This window comes from Mustelus asterias, chromosome 9, assembly GCF_964213995.1.
Source record: "Mustelus asterias chromosome 9, sMusAst1.hap1.1, whole genome shotgun sequence".
In the NCBI taxonomy this organism is placed as follows: domain Eukaryota; kingdom Metazoa; phylum Chordata; class Chondrichthyes; order Carcharhiniformes; family Triakidae; genus Mustelus; species Mustelus asterias.
The window spans coordinates 96,820,422-96,843,135 of record NC_135809.1 but is presented as its reverse complement, the minus strand read 5'-3'; the positions used below and the strand labels follow the sequence as shown (position 1 = coordinate 96,843,135).

The window sequence follows — 22,714 nt, the reverse complement described above, 5'->3', positions numbered from 1 at the left end:
TACACAGAACCACAACGCAACTCCAAGAATCCTGAAGCACCATTGGACACAGAAACTGGCTTTATGTGTTTGTCAGACATTCTGACCGATTTTGCAGCATATTATAAGCACAATTAACAAATTAGATTAAATTAAACTATCTGTTAGTGTGGTGCTTTCCTCTATAGAGTGGGCAGACTGTACTAGGAAAGTGAAATTCAACTTCAGCCGCAATTAATCATTATACATCCAATTCAATCTTCCTTTCCATTGATTTCACTTGATAGGTTGAGCTTTGGTAAAGGAGGGTGTTCGGTCCTCATGTGGGAGGGAGGTCACATCTCGGGGATATCAAGCCCAAGGTGGAGGTGGGGGGAAGGGAGGGATCATACTTGAGAGAGATTGTCGGTCTCAGGTGTTGAGGGAAATCTGGCCTCAGGTTAGGTTGGGCCTTGAGCAGGTTAGGGTGGGGCCTCAGGGAGGGGGTTGGGCTTCTGGAGGGTTTAGGGATAGGCTGTGGAGAAGGGGGTTGTCAGGTTGAGTTGGGCCACCGGGAGGTGGGGGGGGGGGGCGGGTAGCGGTTTAGGGGGGGGGGGGGCGGTTTAGGGTGGGACTTCATTGGAGAGTCAAGTCGAGCCCCGAGAGGAGAGCTACATGTTAGGAAGGGCCTCTCGAGGGTTTGGTCAGGTCAGATCCGGCCTGGAGGGTGTTCGAGTCGGCACAGGCCTAAGAAGGGGTCAAATGATTGGGCTGCATGGGGTGGATAAGGGTGAGATTGTGCCTGGCGGAGTAAGGCGAGGAGATGGGAGTCAGGTTTGGGGGAGGGGTTTCAGAGTCAGGGCTGTTTGGGGGGGGAGCGTGGGGAGGAGTCTCTGGGGGTGGGGGGAATCCCATGTATTGGGAAATTCCTCTCGGGGTGTGTAGTCCTTTGGAATATGGAGGGAGACCCTGGGATGTCCGGGTGGTTGGGGAATCCCATGCACAGAATTCCTTTTCAGAATGTTACAGTGGAAGTTAGTGTGCTGTGGCCAGCAGTCTTTTCGACTTTTCTCAATACTTCAACTTTTCTGTTAGCTTTCTGCCACCTTCGTAATATTCTGCTACAGTGATGAACCCATCTTGAGCATATATATGATAAGGGTCCAGATTCTGTGGCAGCAATGATGGTAAAATTGTCAGCGTTTGCTCTCAGTACTCCGCTGAAACTGATAGCACCTTTTGGAGTCCACTAATGTACAGCTAAAAGCAGAAATTGAGAAGTTGCTGTCAGTGATTTCTACAATTCTTGAGGTGGAAGATATCCAAGCAATCAGATACGGACTGACGAGAACTTTCCCTTTTACACTGTTAGTCACACTGTCAGTCCCTTGAAAATTTTGGAATGAGGTGTAAATAGGATCAGAGTGCGCATTCTAACTGAGCAATAACTAATCCATCTGCATTTATTGGTGTGAGAGCTAAGGCAAGCTGATATCTCAGAGAGTATTATGCCATTGTCAACTTGTACCACTTCTTGATTTCTCTCGACAGGCTTCAGGCTGACTAACAATGGGCAATTGCCCAATCACAGCATCATAGAATCATAGAATCCCTACAGTGCAGAAGGAGGCCATTCGGTCCATTGAGTCTCCATCGACAACAATCCCATCCAGGTCCTATCCCCATGACTGCATGTGTTTACCCTGCTAATCCCCCTGACGCTCAAGGGCAATACACCATGGCCAATCCATCTAACCTGCGCATCTTTGGACTGTGGGAGGAAAACGGAGCACCCGGAGGAAACCCACGCAAACACGGGAGAACGTGCAAACTCGACACAGACAGTCACTTGAGGCCGGAATTGAACCCAAGGCCCTGGCACTGTGAGACAGCAGTGCTAACCTCTGTGCCACCATGCCACCCTTTATAAACAAGATTTTCCAGCATTTTCTGTTTTAGATTCCTGCGTCTGCCGTAATTTGCTTTTATCCTCTGAGCTGTGCCTGGATCTCTAGATTACTAGTCCAGTGAAAATATCACTACTCCACCACCTCCTTTTAAAGTTATCAATGTTTTTTTGTACAATGATCGTATTCTGTAATATTATGCCACATCCTGCAAATGTCCAGCCAATGAAAATGTTCACTGGTTTATGCCCCAACAACCATCAAATAAAAGTTGTGTGGCACTTTAGAGAAATTCTTATCCTCCTTTTCTTTTTGTCAGTCAGGTACACAGAGAAGGCCACCATGTACTTAAATCTCTCCAAATCTGTTCAACTCAAGTATCAGACAAGGATTGTGTTTGGGAAGTGCCTGTGCTATAGCATTGCCTTATCCTACATATCCTTCTGAGTATCCCATCAATCCCTGACATTTCTTCTCTTTGTGCAATTTCAGGAGGTCTGAAAAATGGAACCAGTGGAGAAATGGCACAAAGACTTGCTCGTCCTCAAGCTTCTGGACAAAAAGTTGAACTCAAAGGAAAATGGGACTACAGGTAGGAATGATGGACATGGGTCTGCAAATACAACAAGCTTTGAATGTGTAGAAGCACATCTGTAAGAAAAAAAAATTAAATATGTAATAATTCTATACGTATAAATAATATACGATGCTTGAACTCAGTGTATAATGATTAAATTTTTTATTACTTTTCACTCTTCCAAATTTTTACTGTTTTTAATAGAGGTTCTGGCTTGTGCTTAGATAGTGGGATGGGTGATGGGAAGGTGTCCAAAGATTTTTCCCTTAGCTTGGAAGAAACCAGATAAATTACAATGCCTCTTAGACTCAGACAAAATCAGTAGAGGAAGGAATGAATGGGAAAACCTCTTGGTCGCAATGGTTAAAAACCATGCCATTTACCCACAGAGTATGATGGTAGGCAAGGAAAGGGGGAAGTCAATTGGACTGACCACTGATGATATAAAGAGCTGGCACTGCTCCAGGGCTTGCTGTGTTGTTAATGGTAGTAAGATTAGTGGTTAGTGGTTACACAATTCTGTCAGGACGGTACTGTTGCAGGTCATAGCATTGAACCAGAGCAAATCTGCATGAGGTAAGGATGAATTTCCCAACTCTGGACTTTTAATGACTTCTTTATATTAAAACCAACATTTTTGTAATTTTGTTTTCATTTTCAGTCTAATCTCTGCCACAGACTATACCCACAAAGCTATTCTTATAGATATTCTTATAGCACAACTCGAGCTATTTGCTGATGAATAGTGCTAAAGAAGCATGGGAACACTTGCACTAAAAAACCATGGTTCCCCCAAAGATCTAGTGGCTAGATTTGATATCAGCACGAGGTCAAAGACAGAGGGTGCAATTTTACAAGAAAAATTCTAAGTGTCCAGTTAGCGTGAAAATGGGAGAGTTGCAGATTTTTTTTTTGGGCAAGTCTTTATTCCAAATAATATGCACTGACTGCATGAAAAAATAGGCTAGACTGTTTCTAGTTACTAAAGGCAGTGGGCGGGGCTTAACTCACCAGCCAGCTAGTTTTAGCAGCAGAGGGAGCTATTGCACATATGCAGAACTCTATGGCTGCACGTGCACAAGTGCAACAGCTGAGGCCTAACAGCCTCTGCTGTTACAGCCAGTCTCGCCCCACCCCCATCACTATTGCGGGAACCCGCAGCTGATTGCGAGACCTAAACCAGCCAAAAATATCATCCCCACCATCCCCCCGGCCACCCAGACCGATTGTGCCTTCCCCCAACCGACCACAGCTGCAGGGCGGTAGTGGGGCCCCCCTCCCTCCCTAATCGGGCTACCCCGGCTTGGCTCCACCCCATAGGCCCCACCCCTCCAGGCCCCACTGTTCCAGGCTCCACCCCTCCAGGCCCCCCTGTCCCCTTCAGGACCCGCCCTGGCACTGCCCAGTTGGCATTGCCAAATTGCCAGGCTAGTAGTGCCAAGGTGCCAGGCTGGCACTGCCAGGTTTCCACTGCCCAATGGCCCCCATTGCCCAAGACCTCCCTAGGGTGCCTCAATGGCCTCCAATTTTACCGGCGAGGACAACATGACTGTTCCTGGTTTGTGGCGAGCAGGTGTTTTCCTCGCCAGAGAGAACCTCTCCTGGCGAGGCCACAAAGGCAAGGAGCCTGGACAATTCTGTCCCAGGCTCACTAATGCCATGCAACTGAGCATTTCAATAAATATTAATAAACCCATTGATGGACGGGGTGAGCCGGTAAAATCACAGCCAACGGGATTGTAGCGGACGGGAAAGGATCATGCAAAGTCTGTTAACCTCGGTATTTTCTGATTTTGGGGTGAGCGTGGCCAGAAAATTCCGCCCAGGAAATCTTAGGGCACCCAGTCAAATCTCCAGCTGGCGTGAATGGCCGTAACAATCCAACCCTAGATGATATTCATTGGCCAAAATTCTCCCGTCTCACCTGCCGTGGGAAATGTGGGCGGACCATTCAAAGATCTGTTGAGATTGGGCGGGAACCTCCGGTCTTGGGGCATGCACAGCCAGAGAAGTCTGTGCATAATTATCTCTGTTTCAGCTGCTACTGTTGACCTCAGTGACTGAACCCAGATATGAACAAAAATATAATTCCCAGGGTTTCTACTCCTGGCCATTGCTGGAAAGCGTGGGTGAAAATACGTTTCATGAAAGAATTGCTGTTGCCTATAGGGTTGAACCTTACCATGAGCCAAGCTACTCAAAGAGAGCAAGGGATAAAAATGAGAAGACAAAATGACCCTTCAGGTTGTTCTTTGTCTTTGCTCAGCAACTCTCACAAGACTAGATTGAATTAGAAATCTACGGAAAAGCAACTTAAAGGCCAAAGCTTTGCTATTTAAGAACATAATCAGTTCCAAACACTCACCAAGAGTTGCACTAGATGACTGATTGATATAGATGTCCAGACACCTTATTGAAATAACACTCTCTGGTGATGGTGTAAGAACATTAATAACCAAAGTTGTGGGGTGCTGTGCTAGCTACATGCTGCAATATATTTTAAAGAACAGGCTTTATGTGATATTTACACAGTAATACTTTGACAAATCAAATGTACCTCACAAAGTTAGGAGCTGAATTTAACAGTAACTCTTCACATGGCCAGATTTGTTACAGTCAAAAACTATAATGGCCTGGATTTTGAGGTCAGCAGTAAATGAATAGCACTTCCTGCTGACCTCAAAAAGCTGCCCACTGTATTTTAGTGGGAGCTAGCGCATAAGCTTCCTCTATTCCAATGTCACTTTGAATTTGTCACTTTCTGCAGGGGATCTGCGGTGCCCAGCAAAAGAGAGTCTCATCAACCAATCAGTTTGACAAATTCACACTGACTGCAAAGCAGGAAGTTCAAATCAGAGAATATAAATCACATTTAAATCATTGAGCAGAAAATGAAATGAAGGTTATCGGTGAAAGATAAATATCGAAACATGGGCTTTAATTTTTAAAAAATGCATTTTGTAGTGTTCTGAATGAGATCCATAGATTCCAGTTACTAAGTTGACTTTTCAGGGCCAGCAAAGTTGTTCATAAGTAATTATGACTTAGAACATAGTTAAAACCTCAGTTACTCCTAACTGAGCAAGGCCTAACCTTTCCATTGCTCCTTGCATCTGGAATAATGTGTAAATAGTTGAAGTTTCTAATAAATCAGTGAGTTCTTGAATCCATCTGTGAAGTCTGCACCCTGTGGCACTGTGGAGGAGTGTCGCTGACAGCCACTTCTCTATTTCTGTGATTAACTGCACAACACTACAATTTGCTGTCAGTTTCACACCATAATAACTTGAGTATTGCTGAGAAAAGAGACATTCTGTCGAAGCTTTTAGTCTCACACTTATCAGTTCAGCCATAAGAATGCCAAATTCCAAAGGGAACAACTGCTCCCTTTGAAACTTGATATTCTTGCATCTGTCCTGCTAGGTTCAGGATGGAAAGTTTCAACAGCATGTCTCATTTTTCAGCAATGCCCAAGTTCTGTACTACCAAGCGAATCAGAGTAATAATTGTGAGTGGCGATTGCCTCACTGTTAATACTGCAACAAATCCTGAGCCATTAATTAATTGTAATGTACAACGCTGAGAATTCCAGTTATCTCTGAATAGTGGGTGACAGTTTCATGGTAATTGCTCCTTGCAGTAGAATGGTTAACAGCATTTTATTAATTGTTTGTTTATAATAACTACTTTTAAGCAGACTATAATGACTGAATTATTTCTCTGCAATCAGATATTGACAACATTTCTTTGCAATATGTCATTGTTGTTCGTGAAGTAAAATCCATTTCAACACAGTGGATTGGGCAGCACGGTGGCACAGTGGTTAGCACTGCTGCCTCACAGTGCCAGGGACCTGGGTTTGATTCCAGCCTTGGGTGACTGTGCGAAGTTTGCACATTCTCCCCGTGTCTGCGTGGGTTTCCTCCGGTGCTGTGGTTTCCTCCCACAGTCCAAAGATGTGGATTGGCCGTGCTAAATTATCCCTTTGTGTCCCAAAATGTGTAAATTAGGGGATTTAGTGGGGTAAATATGTAGGGTTACGGTGATAGGGCCTGGGTAAGATGCCCTGTTGCAGAGTTGGTGCAGACTCAATGGGACAAATGGCCTCCTTCTGTACTGTAGGGATTCTATGAACATTCATTTTATTGAAATGGGAAATATCCACAGTTTAAAATTCATCAGCTATCTACCCATGTACTGCTATGCTTTAAATAACCTCAGTTCAGCAGAACACAATCCGCTAGGCTTGCTTTTGTTGGACAAGTTTTCATCTTCCTGAAACTTTTTATTCTTTTTTGCCTGCCTGACCTGTATCAGCAGCGTTTTACTTGGCCCAAGCTTTCTACCAATGCCCTTGTTGACAATCATCAGGAGATGTGAGTGAATAACACTTTCCTTCACCCCTTGGACAGACTACTGTCTCCTCATGGTACCTCCCTGCCCAACACATCACCATCTAGAGAGAAGCAGAACGCAAAGCTGATTTTATCCACCTATTGCACCACTGGATATTGACCCAGTGGCACTGAGTGGCATAACATGATTGTAATATATTATTCACCACCAATGTACGCAGTAGTTTATTCTCACACATCATAGCCTCATTGTCAGTAGCCTGTACTTCACTATCGGTACTTATCCATGGTATCCATGGGCGGCACGGTTGCACAATGGTTAGCACTGCTGCCTCACAGCGCCAGGGACCCGAGTTTGATTCCCAGCTTGGGTCACTGTCTGTGTGGAGCTTGCACGTTCTCACCGTGTCTGCATGGGTTTCCTCCGGGTGCTCCGGTTTCTTCCCAGATTCTGAAAGACGTGCTGGTTAGGCGCATTGAGCCAAACAGGCACCAGACTGTGGCGACTAGGGGAATTTCACAGTAACTTCATTGCAGTGTTAATGTAAGCTTTACTTGTGACTAATAAATAAATAAAGTTAAAGTTTATTTATTAGTTTAGTTTAAGTTACACAGAATGCAGGGGGAAGAATAGCAGCAACAATTCCCCTCTTCCCATCATCTCCTAGTAGTGAAACCAAAACCGGATTACATTTACAATACATGTGAAATGTTGGGTTCATTCTGTTGTAAAATAAATATAACTGGATTTAAATTAAGAAATATAAATGATGAGCACAAACTCCATTATTTATTGCAATGCATCTTTCTTTTCTGGAATGATACCTAAGCATCTCCAATAAACATTTAAGATCCACAACTGTTTGCAGTCTTCCAACACCCGCTCAGAATGTAGCATGGGTTTAGCTTCCATCCCACACACCATAGTTTTTGCAATAGGTGCAATTTGATAGCTTTTACTCTTTTTGGAAGTAGACAGTTGCATCAATATCCCTTCTTAAACCATAGGCTGACAAAATAAATATAGATGAAGAAAGCCTTTCAGTTCACTTGAAATGTAGTCCATTTCTACAACCACAGCACTGTTTCCCAAGCTTTGTCCCCAGTCTCCAACTGAAAAATCCAATCCAAGAGTCCATCAATCTTTATGTGAAAAATATCTTAAACTTGCCTTCACTAGTTTGAACCTTTGTCCCTTGTATTTTAACAATCTTTGACTTGATTTTAAACTACCTTTCTGTATCCTTTCTTTGATGTTGTCAAGGTTTCACAAAGTTCTTCCAGTTTTTTTTCTTCTTAGTCAATCACTTGAACCTAAACAACAACTTTGTAGTTCTTTTTGACACTGTCTTTGAAATGTTCCTTTGCATCTTGATAACAAAAGCACTATTATGGTCAGGCCACATCTAAAGCATTGTAACTAGTTTCAGTATAACATCATACAACATTTAAAAGCAAATGTAAAAATACTGACGGCAAGTTAATTTTTGTGAAAAAAAACGATCTGGCCCAGATGGATTGACATCAAAGTGAGATACGCAACATAGTAATAGAATGTTTTCATAGAATCCCGACAGTGCAGAAGGAGGCCTTTCAACCCATCGAGCCTGCACCGACAACAGTAGGGGAGGCGATGGCCTAGTGGTAATATTGCTAGACCATTAATCCAGAAACTCAGTGAATGTTCTGGGGATCGGGGTTCAAATTCCGCCACGGCAGCTGGTGGAATTTGAATTCAATTTTTTTAAAAACCTGGAATTAAGAATCTACTGATGACCATGAAACCATTGCCGATTGTCGGAAAAACCCATCTGGTTCACCAATGTCCTTTAGGGAAGGAAATCTGCCATCCTTACCTGGTCTGGCCTACATGTGACTTCAGAGCCACAGCAATGTGGTTGACTTTCAACTGCCCTCCAAGGGCAACTAGGAATGGGCAATAAATGCTGGCCAGTCAGCGACGCCCATATCCCACGAATGAATAATTTAAAAAAACTACCCAGGCCATAACCCCATTTATTTACCCCGCTAATCCTCCTGACACTAAGGGGCAATTGAGCAATGCCAATCCACCTAGATTTTTCTCTACTAAATCTAGCAGCAAACTCCCAGACTAATCATAGAATCATAGGATCCCTTCAGTGCCATTTGGCCCATCGAGCCTACTCCCACCCAGGCCCTATCCCCGTAATCCTGCCATTCCCCCTGACACTAAGGGGCAATTTAACATGGCCGAACCCCTTAACTTGCACATCTTTAGACTGTCGGAGGAAACAGGAGCACCCGGAGGAAACCCACAAAGACTCGAGGAGAACATGCAAACTCCACACAGATAGTCACCCAAGGCTGGAATTGAACCTGGGTCCCTGGCGCAGTGAGACAGCAGTGCTAATCACTGTGCCACCATGCCGCCAGAGAGCCATATTACATTGTGCGACCTTCAAAGAGGAAATTGTTTAGATACAGAGTAGACACATTCCCACTGGAATGAAAGGAAAAGAATCCTAAGCTAGAGGTCCCTGGATAACTAGTGGTTTAAACAAAACAGAATAAGGAGGCTTGTGACATATAGGAACTCGGACCAGAAATAGGCAAATTCAGCCCTTTGAGCCTGCTCCATAAACAATGTAAGCTTTGTAACTTAGTAGTGAATCAAACTCGAAATATGAAGTTTAGAGGCAATCTAAAACGGGGAATAAAAGGGGCAAGAAGTGAGTATGAGAATATATTATCAACTAACATAAAAAGAAACCAAAGAATCGACTATAAACCCACAGGTCATGATTATGTGGTCAGTATAGAGGGAACAACGCTTGCAGTTGACATTGAAGAAAATTGTCCACAAAAATCTAACTATCTCTGCGGCTTGAATTTCCTCTTTCTCCACATCGCCTAAATCTGGCATCAAGTCAAGGGATCTCCAAGCATCCAGCAACAGTGATGCCACCAAGCAGTTAAGCAGTCAATCACATTACAATATTCTTACAGACGGCAAATATTATTGTTCTTAATTTTACACTTTCCAGAGATCCAAATGACTGATTGAGACAGAGATCAGAGAGACTAAGATACCATTGATAAACATAAATTAAAAATTGTACTTTTAAAATGTGTGGACTTTTTTTTATCTTGGTGGAAAAATGTGACATTCCACAAATACAAAATTAGTTTTGCAATGCCAATAAAGCAGTTCATATTAATTATGAACTTTGTACATGCTTAAAAACCCAGTTACACCTCATTTAATGCTGTAAAACATTTTAAGGATATTTAGTGAGATTAATTGATTGCATTCTGGAGTTCTCCTACAGTGCACACGGTGGAAAAAATCGGTGACAGTAAATTCCGGATTTCAGTATTTAACCATGCATATGTAGCTGCCTGTAGTTGCTGTCAGCTTCAGAGGATCAATGAGTTGAATGCTCACAGTTCCAATGTTATTACTACCACAAAATTGTGGCCATCAATAGCAAAAGGATAGCTAATGGAAAGACGGGGCTGATTAAGGACCATAAGTGAGATCTTCTTATGTGAGCAGCTGAAGCACGAAAGGAGTACTTTGGCTCAAAGAGAATGCTAACAATATAGCAACATTGGACAGCTTACAAATAGATAAAGAGAAGGCAGAAATCAAGCTAGAAAAGTGATCTAGTCCATATGAAATTACAAGGTTTATAAGGGAAGTAAGGATAGAAATTCTGCTGGCTCTGGACATAATCATCTCATCTTCCTTAGATCTGAGAGCCATACCAGAAAGCTGGAAGATTATAAATGTTGCAAACCAGTTTAAAAAATGGGAGAGAGATAAATCTGGTGTAGGAGTGAATTCATAGATTTTGTAAAGAGGGGATAGATTTAACAGCACTGCATAAGAGTTAAATAATATGTTAGTCAAAGGCTTAAACCTCAAGGTCCTGACATCAGCAGAACTTGCCAGCAAGGTTGTTTACTTTTTAGCAGAGCAGACCCTTTTCTAGCTCGATTATAAGCAAGCTGAGGAATGGCTACCTGCCTGGAAGCAGCGGGTAGCCAATTATACCCACTAATGGGGCATTGTGCGGGCACCGATTGAAATGCTCCAGTTGGCAGTCAGTCCTCCACACCGAGGCTGAATCCCAGTTGATAAATGAAGGTGGGGGTCCCAGCAGCAGACAGGTAGGCTAGCACTCTGGCCCCAGTATAAACATTTTTTGGAAGGTGCTTGCACCTTGAGGCACCCACTCTTTCGCCAACTTAGATCGACAGCTTCCACCTCTGACAGTGGGGGTGCTGATATGTTGTTCTCCTATTGGCCTTGGGAAGCCCACCAAGAGTGCTTAATTGGACAGTGAAGCATGCACCCTGGCCACCAATTGGCCTGATGCTCATCAAAAAAATGGTGTCGGGCAATGGCCAAGGCCTTGAGTGGGAAATATGATAGACATCGGGTCTCCACCCCAGAACAAAACTCAGCCCAATGTTTCAGATCAGTGAGTCTGTGGTTCTTGCATCAGATTTCTTAATCCTTTTCTAATATGCTTGCACTGTTCATTTGTATCACGTCCAATGGAACCACAAAATGATGACTGTTACCTTGACTACTTGATTATACCTTTCAGAAGAATGTGTTTGTGCAGATATTCAATTTTTTTCTGACAACACGTGTACCCCAAACTAGAACTGTTCCCCACCCAGTGTCTACTTCTTTCCTGCCAATTGTAAATTCCGCAAAGACTCCAGCCACACTCCTCTTCATGCTATGTCCATACAATCTCTTTCACAGTGCTGCTAATAGATCATTCAGAAATCTCAAATCTCTCCCCCACCCAGAGCAACGGAAAAAAATACAAAAGCTCTACAAGTATAATCTATACAAAACTGTATGAAGATGCATGCTGTACAAAAACTGGAAGTTACATTTTTACATACAATTTTGTCTATTTTACATTGATATGTTTTTGATTTTCTTTATTTCTAAAGCTCACATTATCTAAACCCTGTTTCAACACATTTCATTATTGCAAGTAAAATTCAGCATTTATATAAAGCATGCGTGTGCACAATTTATTTGCACTATTTGTCCTGTGTTTAATTCTAAGCAACCTTTTGTTTATTTTCAACAAAAGTAAATCACCCAATTAGATTGCACATTATATAGTGTAATGTCCCTGTCTTATTTACCATGGGACGTCCACCAGTATTCACAAATTTCCCTCATAAATGTGCCATAAAATACATCTCATCTTGTCGATAATTATTTCTTATTGACCACCTAATCTCTTTGATGTTGAGTTTTGCAGCTTGCTGCAGGATTAGCGAGAAGTGAGGGTAATCATGGTAAGAAGGCCAACTAAAAGGTCAACCAGCAGTGAAAAGGAAACAATGACAGCAGCAAGGCAGTGATATTATGACTACTGTCAAGAAATATATTGATCTTTGTTGCAAATCATAACGCTTCAGTGAATCAATCTGGTAACACCGTTTCCCTCAAGATAAAATTTTCCTTTTGGTAAAATAACATTCCTCCTGAAAATAAATTCACTCTAATCCGAAAAATAAACTGTCACCTTTCTTGGCCTCTCTTAGCCGCTCCATTCCCAAACCACAGCAGATTTAACCCTGCTGTTTCTTTGGTAGGAGCTGAGGCATCCATCTGACTCAGGCAAAACCCCATTTGCGTATGCTAATTGGAGTCCTATATCGTACATAAGATCCAGAGGCATCTTGGCAGCGCACAGAACAGGTCGCCCACTTTGTGCTCAATCAAACCTGTCGGGAAGGGGTGAGAGACCCGAAAGGTAAGCCTCAAAAGATGGCCATCAACCTGGATGGTGGTCGCACTCTCACCTCCTTGTCAGAAGGTCAGAGTTTCAAGCTCTACCCCATGGACTTGAGCATAATAATCCAGGTTGACACTTCATTGCAATATTTATAATACTCAGTAATTTTTTTTCCCATCCTGCTTAATGCCTGCAACTCTGCTCATTTCTGGAGCAGTGTAGGAAGTACCATCGCTGGGTTGAGATTTTACTTTGAGCTATTGTCTTCCCCCTCAGTTGGTCATAATCGCCCCATGGCACTAATTGTAGAAGAGCAGGGGAGCTATCCTTGTCAATATTTATTCTTTTCAATAAATATTACTACAACGGATTATTTGTTCTTGTATCTCCTGTCTGGGAGCAAATTGGCACATAGATTGTCCGAGATTGCAAACTAACTACACTTCAAAACTATTTAATTGACTTTGGGATGTTGTGAGGTCATGATCGGCGCTATATAAATGCAAGTCCTCTCCCTTTTGTTCATAATTATCTTGAAGCACGTCACCTCCTTCCCACGGCTGTGATTTATCCTAGTGACGGCAGGCCCATGGGGGCTCCCAAGAGACTGGGCCACAAATCCCACTGGCTTTCTGCCCAGTAGTTAAAATTCTTCCTAAAATATTTGCTACTTCCTGAATTCAGTAGAAAGGAGGATCTGGCAGATTGTAAAATGGTTGCAGAAACGCCAATGCTTATTTTTCATCTCCATGCATGACAAGTGTATACAGAATTGTTGTCTGTCTGGTGAAGTGAATCTGTTTTGGCTATGTTCTCAATAATGTTTTTGCCATTCCATTTAGGATTAGCAACTTTACTAATTTCTAGATTACACTTTGGCCCTCGAAGCACCTTAAGCATATTTCTAAAGGCCTCTGCATTGTGCCTAATATTCTCATCACCTTTCTCCTTATAGGATTTGTACCATTCATTTTCCTTTATTCTTGCTGATGTATTTTGGGTCATGTTTGTGTAACCTCCACTTGCAAATCAGACTTTCTGTTGTATTATTTCTTCCAAGGCGGTGATGGAGGTGGACATTTCATTGCCTAGCCCTTGGTGTTTGGAAAAGGTGGTGATGTCCATTCTTCCAACTTTTTCCCTTGCTCCTTCATTTTGTGCACTTCTCCTCTTGTGCCCTCCTTCTTCTCCATCTCGGTGTGCTTTTTTCCTTCTCTGACTTAATCTGTCTCTCTCCTTCCCTCTCCCCATCAGCATTCATATTGTAGTTGAGGGGTGTTGTTAGCGCGGGAGCTCGGTTAGTGAGGTGCATTTTGTGGTCGGGGTATGGAAAAATGGATTTCCCTCAGGTCCCACCAAATATTAAAGACCTGCGGGGCAATTCTCCCATCCCGCAGTGTGCCGGTGTGGGGGGGGGTTGCTGAGGATCGGGCTGCTCCAGGACGGTGGATGGGAGGGGTGGGTCGGGGCTGGCCTGGGAATGGTTGGGGAGGGCCGCTATCAGCCCGTGGGGGGCCGGGGGGGAGGGGGTATGGGGGGGCAATACTGTGAGGGTCCCGAGTTGGCCTGCAATTGAGCTGCCCAGCAAAGTGCAGGCTGCAGTTCGGGGCCACCGTGCATGCGCAGAGGCCCGGAACTGTCAGACTCTGCCATGAATATGGACCCCCCCGACCCCCACCCCGCCAAGCTTTTAATGATATTTGCGATTGTGACTTCTGCAATGTGCAGAGTGTGGGAGATTCGAGTGTGAACTCCCACTGAAAAAACAATTGTGATTTACACCAGTTTTCCCACAAATTCAGCATTTAGAGCTTTTTTTGGGAGAATCGCTGCCTTGATTAGCTTTTTATCACTTCATGCACCCTTGAATTAAATTTAATCTGCCTAGTGTCTGCCCATTCCACTTGTCTGCCACTGTCCTCTTGAAATGTATATTGACCACAATGATTCCTCTATAAGTTGACCTGCTGGTACTGTAAGGTTATATCCAATAGGAAAAGATGAATAGGTTGGATCCGCTTTCACTTCAGAAGGGAAATCTGAGTTGTGATTGAATGGCGGAGCAGACTCAATGTGCCGAATAGCCTAATTCTGCTCCTATATCTTATGGTCTTATGACATAACATAATGGAGGTTTGCAAATTTTGTAAGGTTTTGAGAAACATGAAGAGAATGTTTCAGAATGTGGGAAGAGCAAGGCACGCGGCCATCAATAGAAAGATAGGGAATTTCGGAGAAACTTTTGAAGAGGCGAGTAGAGTTCTTGTCAAAAATACTTTACTTGAATATAAACCTGTTCATTTTCTCTCCTATTTCATAGGGTCATGCCCAGACTTGGTTTTGAGTAGAAGTGATCGACCAGACTACAAGCACATAACCATGACATCTACCCCGAAGCTTCCTGTGCGATCACACAGGCCACTCTGTTTGTCTGTTTCATCCGACGGCAATGGGAGATATGCTGCTTTGGAAACCCAGGATTTTAAAAGTAGCCTGAAATCTCAGGTATGAATAATAATATCATCCAGAAGGGGGTATCCTTTACATTCGGTGAAAATGGCAAAAATCGAAAAGGTATAATGGAGTCCAGATTCTCAAGAATTGGCCATTTTGATGTGGTATCGGGTGGAGTGGAGGTACATTGAGGTAGCAACAGCAACATCTTTGGAATGGTAACTCACCAGAAATCAGTGCCAAAGAGGGGAGGAGGAGAATAGGTAAAGAAACTAAAGAACAGGGATATTATTAATTTTATCTTCATTATTTGTTAATGGTTGAATGTTATTGGAATCAATTAAATGAAATTGAGATGTTCCTAGTCCGATCAGACAGAGAGTATTACATGAACAACAATTAAACTGTATGTGAATTAATCGCTTTGTTCACGTCGTCAGATCAATTCACCTGACAAGGTTATCTATCATTGTTTTAAACAATTAAGGTTCAAAGAAAATTTGAACTAACTATTCTTTTTAATTGCTTGTCTCCAGTTTATAATCATTTTCAGTCCCTCCTTTTCTGAGGGATGTTACTCAGACTGGAATCAAGTCCAAAGACTCCAGCAGCCCCTCAGCACCTTGCCTCATTACCATTTTTCAGATGTACGTCAGGACCCTGAATTTCAGGGATGAGCAAGTGGCATTGCAACTCCAAATCTATTCTCACCCGACATCCTACAATTAACAGTGAGCCATGGGGTAACAGATTAGGGGTAAGGTGGCTGATTGGAATGCCCCTGCTGCTCCTAACTCATTTTGACAAGTTATTTTGTGGGAAAGTCACCATTTTTTGCTGCCTGATCATTTTTATAGCAAGTGTCACATAAACCAGCAATGTTCCCACGGAGTTTTACCTTCATAAAAGCATATTTGTAATCCTCATCTTTTTTTATAAAGACATTGCATTGTGAGACACTTTTAGTGTCACTAAAATGGGAGGTGATGGCCTAATGGTATTATCACTAGGTTGTTAATCCAGAAACTCAGCTAATGTTCTGGGGACCCTGATTCGAATCCTGCTACGGCGGATGGCAGAATTTGAATTCAATAAAAAATATCTGGGATTATAAGTCTAATGATGACCACAAAACCATTGTCGATTGTCGGAAAAAAACATTTGGTTCACTAATGCCCTTTAGGGAAGGAAATCTGCCGTCCTTAGCTAGTCTGGCCTACATGTGACTCAAGATCCACAGCAATGTAGTTGACTCTCAGCTATGGATGGGCAATAAATGATGGCCAGCCAGCAATGCCCATGTCCCACAAATGAATAAAAAAAACAATGGTACATTGCTCTTCATCCCAAACAAAAAATAAATAAACATTTTTAAAGACAGCTTTTGTTTTAACTAGACTGCTGAATCCATACATAAAACATTAACTACACCCACATATTCTTTTATTCATTTACGGGACGTGGGTGTTGCTGGCTGGGCCAGGATTTATTGCCCATCCATAACTGCCCTCCATTTCAGCGGGCAGTTGAGAATCAACCACATTGCTGTGGATCTGGAGTCACATGTAAGCCAGACTAAGTAAGGACTGGAGATTTCCTCTGTAAAAGACATTAATGAACCAGATGGGTCTTTCTGACAATTGACAATGGTTTCAAGGTCATCAGTAGACTTTTAATTCCAGATTACTATTGAATTCAAATTTTACCATCTGACACGGTGGGATTTGAACCCGGATCCCCAGAGCATAGTTCTGCATCTCTGGATTACTAGCCCAGTGACAATACCATTACGCCACTACCTTGTGATCATGGTAGACCTAAAACCACGGTGATTAGCCTTGTAATCCTAATCTCCATGCTTTTGCATCTACTGGCTGTCTTGTTGAAATCTAACTATTTATGGATCTATTATACATCAAAAAGCATAAATGATTAAACCTCAGAATGAAAATATGACTTAGAAATCAAAACACTAAGAAGCTCAATGTGAAACAGAATTCAAATTCTTTCAATGCACCATTTTAAAACAACATTGATGTTTCTGTTGACTTCAAGGATATTTTCCTTTGTTGATCTTTTTCCTAATGATTTTATCATAACTCTTTCAGATGGTCAAAGCCGATGCCACTCGAGCTTCTAGCAGCACTGGCTCTCTGGAGAGAGCCTCCCTGTTTTGTGCTTCTGGGTCAAACACGTCCACGTCCAATCTATCAAGTTCCAACGAAACATTAACTAAAACTAAATCCTCTAATAGGTTCTCCTTGTTTTCACCTCCTTGGAACAGCAGCTCAGAATCTGATTCCAACCCTCCCTCAAGGTCTGGGTCCAAAAAACTCAAGAACCACCGTCGTAAGTCCTTAAACAAAATAGACAGTCCAAAGGACTGCAAGCGGAGCATTCCTGAGCAGCTGCAATACTCTGAGCCAGTCATCGCCAAGGTAACCGACCACATCTTTGTGGGGAATCTCAACGCTGCCTACAGTGGGCGTATCCTGTGCAAGAACAATATAGACAGCATTATCGATATGAGCAACCTCCCTGGAGAGTTCAACATGTGTCTAATTCCATGTACCTGCTCCAGGAATGTCAAGCACAGCTGGTCTCGGCTTAAGGTTGACATCAATGACTTTTCAAACGATGACGTTTTCCCTTTGAAACATCGATGCTTTGAAGACATTAATGAGTGCATTAATGCATCAACTGAGAAACAGCAACGTGTCCTGATTCACTGCCGGGATGGGTATTCCCTGGCACCGACCTGTATCATACAGTACCTCATGCAGAAGCAGAACATGCAGCTCATGACTGCGTACGAATTTGTGAAAGCCAAGTACCCACTCAACATCAAGGAATGCCACCAGAATCTCTTAGTAACGCTTGAGAAGTCACTGAGGCCTGGGAACACAAACCCTGAGTGTTTCAAACAGGCACTTTCCCGAAAGATGGCTTGGACTTAAAACTGCTTTCACAGCCTATCCGAATAAATGCCTTAAGATCTCCCTCACCATCTCCACCAGTTAAAAAATTAGAAATTGCCAGAAAGTTTGCTTGGCTTGAATATGTTGTTTGAGATACAAATTCAGGACAAACCATTTTCTTCCTGAACCATTTATGTACATTTTTATAACCCTTCAAGAAGTTGAACGTTTTGCTTTCTGTATTAAATTCTTTTATCAATGTTTTGCTGGTTTTCCAAATGGAAAACTGTATAAGTAAGAGGTATCTTTGTATTAAATATAAGGCAACATTAAAGCTTGAGATAAAACCAAGTAGCTGAAGCATTGAAGTACAACATTTTATAATAGATAACTGGCTTTATAACCAGTTCCCTGTGCTATTGCTGGTCGCCTGTGATGCATAGTTCACAGGTCAAATTCACAAGCTGTGCTTCACATTCTGCTCAGGTATATAGGAGTTCCGAATGTGAGCTCAAACACTCATTTACATAAAAATAGACCTGGTTGGAATATATATAAATCATGAGCTGGCGTGCAGGTCTTTGATTACACAAGTTTGTAACATCTCTGAATTTTACACTGCACTAAACTTATTGTGCCACTATAAACAAGGTCTAGCAATGTACGTTGACTAAGGGGACAATTTTCTGGTTTCCCCCCCCTCTGCCCCCATGGCATGTTTTCTGATGGGCAGAGACGGCTCACCGTTGGCTACCGACAAGATCTTCCAGTTCCTTCGATGCCCATGGCATTTTGCGAGTCTCACCTGTCCCGTCGCTGAGGAACCTGCTGGGGTGGGGGTTGCCTTCAGCGAAACCGGAAGGTCCCATTTGCGGGAAGGGCTGGAAAATCCTGCCCTAAGGGTTGGTCATAACCTTCGTGCTACTTGAGTCTAATCGTTGGCCCTGATGCAGTTGCAATGCCACCCTTGTGTTATTGCGCATCTGAAATCTTCAGTACAAAAGTGACTGGCATCACAATAAAACTGATTAACATAAGGCAAACTTGTTAAGCAACTGGTCCGTGACTGTAAATAATTAGCCGGACAAATTCACTCAATATTGCATTGTCTCCCAGTTCACCTTGTGAGTGGGTGATAAGGCAGCCTCTAGTGGTCATTGTTATTTACTGCATCACTACTTTGCTCCTGATCTGGAGCAGGGAGGATCTTAGCTCCTTTGCTGGCCCTAGGGGGAGCACTCTCCTTACCACAAAGAGAGCTGCAAATATATTTATCTTGTGGAGCTAGAATTAAACTCCCTTCAGGGTGACCAACTATCCTTCATTTTAAGGAGTTATCACTTATTTTAATTGTCTCATGTCTCTTAAGGGATGCCTTTTGTCCTTTACTTCTAGGTCAGGCTGTGAGAGACTGCTCCTGGCCGTCTCCAGGCTGACTTGAATGATTTGAGCAGGACTCCATGAGAGTGATATTGTTGATCTTTGCAAAATAATTTACAAGTTTCAGTTGATGTTAAACCCCCTCTTGCTATTATTTCAAGATGCAATTCAATCTGCCAGCTCCCCACCACCCAGCTTTCCCAGACCCTACTGTCCTGGTTACCAACAACCAATCTCCCCTTCATGGTCACCCACACTTCACTCAACCCCCACCCACACCACCACCATTGATCCCATGTTAGAAGGATTCCTTATTTTCTGGCATAATCATTGGTCACCCACCTGATAGATGCTAATTTATTCATAGTGGCCAGCCTTGGTGTTCCAATGCAGGCCGCCATTTTTAAAGGGTGACTGGAACTCCATGTCCGGAGACAAGACCTCCACCACAAACAAAATGCTGGCTCCCACACTGACCAGGGGAGCACCGCTGACCCTTCATCAAAGAAGGTATCCTCCCCCTCCACCCACAAATAACGGGTAACCCCCCCCCCCATTACACTACATAGGCATGCGCCCCAATCAGCCCCACTCCCTGCTCAGACCCCTCCCCATTCAGACCCTCTTCCCAACCAGACCCACCCCCCCCCCCCCCCAACTCTAACGGGAAGGCAGACTGAGTGACAGAGAGGAAGGGGCCTGGATGGGTCAGGTTGGATAAACCTCATGCCTGTGTGGTGGGATGGGGGGGGGGGGAGATGCCTCATTGCTGAGGGGCTGGAGGTGCTTCCTTGACCCTGGGGTCCAACATGCCATATCCTCGCTTGTGTGGACCTGTATGAAAGCCCATGCACTCTAGATCTCGCAGGGGAGGTAGGCGAATAGCAGGAGCTACCTGCCTCAGGCTGCAAGCCCGCAAATTATATTTAAATTTGTGGTTTGAATATGCATCGTATTCCTGCCCACTGTGGATGGGAACCTGATTGGGGTGGGCAGTGCGACCTGGGAAGATCACAGCAGGCTTGGTGCTTGGCTCGAAAGCCACCTTTCCATCCACTCCTGATTCGCCGGGCCATCGAGATTCGCTATCATAGCTAACAGCCCGGACAATCCCCCCCCCGGCCCCACTCCGTTACAGTGGAGGAGTAATCGGTCTGTATTTAGCCTGGATGTGAGTTCTGGATTGGGGGTGGGGAATGGGGGTGGAGGGGCAGTGGTGGTTGCCGTTGTGAGGTCGGGAAAACCAGAAAAATGAGCTTTCCAATGTCTTGCAGAATTTAAACTGTAGGGTTGCTTTATAATTTTTTTCCCATGGTTGAAGACTGGAGGCCTTGTGGTGGAAAGCCTGCTTCCCAAGGCCAATGCTTATGAGAAAGAAGGTAGGTGAGTCGGGGGACTAAAAGGGATCACGGATGGGGTGAGGGGGTCACAGGTCATCGGGAAGGTTGCAGTTGGCGGGATTTCCGAATCACCATGGAGAGGTAGTCCTGATTGTGGAAAGGATGTTCTGGGGGTGAGGCAGGGGTTCCAGTTGGGGTGAGGTGTCCCTTGGTGATCTCGATAGCGAGATATTCTGTTAGTGACCCTGTGGGGTGGTGGGAGGGGTGTGGGCGGACAGATTGTTGGGGATGGGTTTATAGTGTAGCTCGTTGTTCCTTCTGGTACTCTGAGCAGTGATATAAAGGCACTTTACTTCATGGATTCACACCTCCTTAAAGTTGCTGAATTTCTTGAGGCCTGGTAAATCCAGCTGCCTATGGTTAAAAATAGAACGACTGGGTTGGATTTTCCACTCACTCCCCTCAATCCCCACACTGTGTTTTCTGGCAGTGAGGGCAGCTCACCATTGGCAGCTGGTGGGATCCCCTGGTCCCATTGATGTGTATGGCACCTTGCATGGTTCACTCTTTCCAGTGAACGTGTCGCAGGGGGACGCCACTGGTGAGACCTGAAGATCCCGCCTGAGATTAGAGCTGAAAAACCCTGTCCACTGTTAAAATGAAAGTACACTGCTTCATTATAATATTTAAATTACTAACCCAGCTTCCTGCCAGTGGATTGCTACCCTTCCCTAATCGCACCTACTTTAAAACCAGAAGTGTGAGAGTCTGTTTCCTGTTCCAGATTTTTTTACATTTTAGCCTCTTATATGACCCCAACCCATCCATGTTTCAGAGTTAAGATTCAGCCCATGGATCCTACTGCAGGAACATTGAAAGTACCTCAGGTGTGTCTGGTTGGCAGAGTTTGTACCCTCTCTGAAGTAAATTATCTTTGTTTCAACATCTTCAGAGTCATTTCTTTTTTTGCTTATTTTAATTCAATTTTAAGAAGCACAAATTTAATAAATATAATCCCGCCACCTCTATCACCTAGAACAATGAGGGCAGCAGATACTTGGGAACACCACCACCTGCAGGTTCCCCTCCAAGATACACACCATCCTGACTTGGAACTATATGTCAGTGAGTCAAAATCCTGGAAAGCCCTCCTTAGCAACACAATGGGTGTTCTAATATACACATGGACTGCAGAGATTCAAAAGGCAGCCCACCACCATCTTTTCAAGGGCAATCAGGGGTGAACAATAAATGCTAGCCAGGCCAGTGACACCCACATCTCATGCATGAAAAAAACCAGAAGTTTTGTAGAATATCAAAATGAGAAAGGAAAAGAACCTACTAATCATAAATGTTCCCAACTGCTTTAACTCTATCGTACATTCTAATAGACTCCTTCCTTAATTCTCATTGCCACATATTCTGGTCCATGGCGACATTGCATGGTATCATTCAGTTGTGGAGAAGGGGAGAGGCACTTTGTAGCATCACGTCCCTCACCTGGCACAGTGGTTAGCACTGCTGCCTCACAGCTCCAGGGACCTGGGTTTGATTCCCGGCGTATGTCACTGTCTGTGCGGAGTTTGCACGTTCTCCCCGTGTCTGCGTGGGTTTCCTCTGGGTGCTCTGGTTTCCTCCCACTGTCCAAAGATTAGGCCATGTGAAATTGCCTCCTAGTATCCCGGGATGTGTAGGTTAGAGGGATTAGTGGGGTTACGGGGATAAGGCCTAGGTGGGATTGTTGTCAGTGCAGACTCGATGAGCCGAATGGCCTCCTTATGCACTGTAGGGTTTCTATGATTTTATCATGCTATGACTGTTAGAGAAAGGTGATTTTCTTTAAATGAATAAGGTAGGATAGCTCAAAGTTAGCCCTTTTAAAAAAGGAACGACTTAAATGACTCACATGATGCTGATGGGTTTTACCCTTAGCTATGGTAATAAAAATGTGCTGCATTGCCAGGATCAAAAAGAAGATTATGTATTCTTTATTGTGGCCTCTTCCTCTGTATTGCATTCAAGAGGGCAGTGAACCTTAGCAGCAAAAAACAATGTATAAACCTCTG

General features: G+C 43.7%; 1 protein-coding gene across 1 annotated transcript; it reads left to right on the top strand.

The window, feature by feature from the left end:
- The first annotated feature begins 2,357 nt into the window (after nt 1-2,357).
- Nucleotides 2,358-18,277, top strand: LOC144498850 (uncharacterized). Its single transcript, XM_078220605.1, has 3 exons — nt 2,358-2,457; nt 14,877-15,061; nt 17,119-18,277. The coding sequence occupies exons 1-3, from the start codon at nt 2,370-2,372 to the stop codon at nt 17,965-17,967; spliced, it is 1,122 nt and encodes a 373-aa protein (XP_078076731.1). The 5' UTR covers nt 2,358-2,369; the 3' UTR covers nt 17,968-18,277.
- The last annotated feature ends 4,437 nt before the right edge of the window (nt 18,278-22,714 follow it).

What these genes read in the sequence shown, in the direction of transcription:
- LOC144498850 (XM_078220605.1), top strand. Translation starts at nt 2,370, where the DNA reads ATGGAACCAGTGGAGAAATGGCACAAAGACTTGCTCGTCCTCAAGCTT. An exon ending in AAAGGAAAATGGGACTACAG is followed by an intron (nt 2,458 to 14,876) that starts GTAGGAATGATG and finishes CCTATTTCATAG; the next exon opens with GGTCATGCCCAGACTTGGTT. An exon ending in AAAGTAGCCTGAAATCTCAG is followed by an intron (nt 15,062 to 17,118) that starts GTATGAATAATA and finishes TAACTCTTTCAG; the next exon opens with ATGGTCAAAGCCGATGCCAC.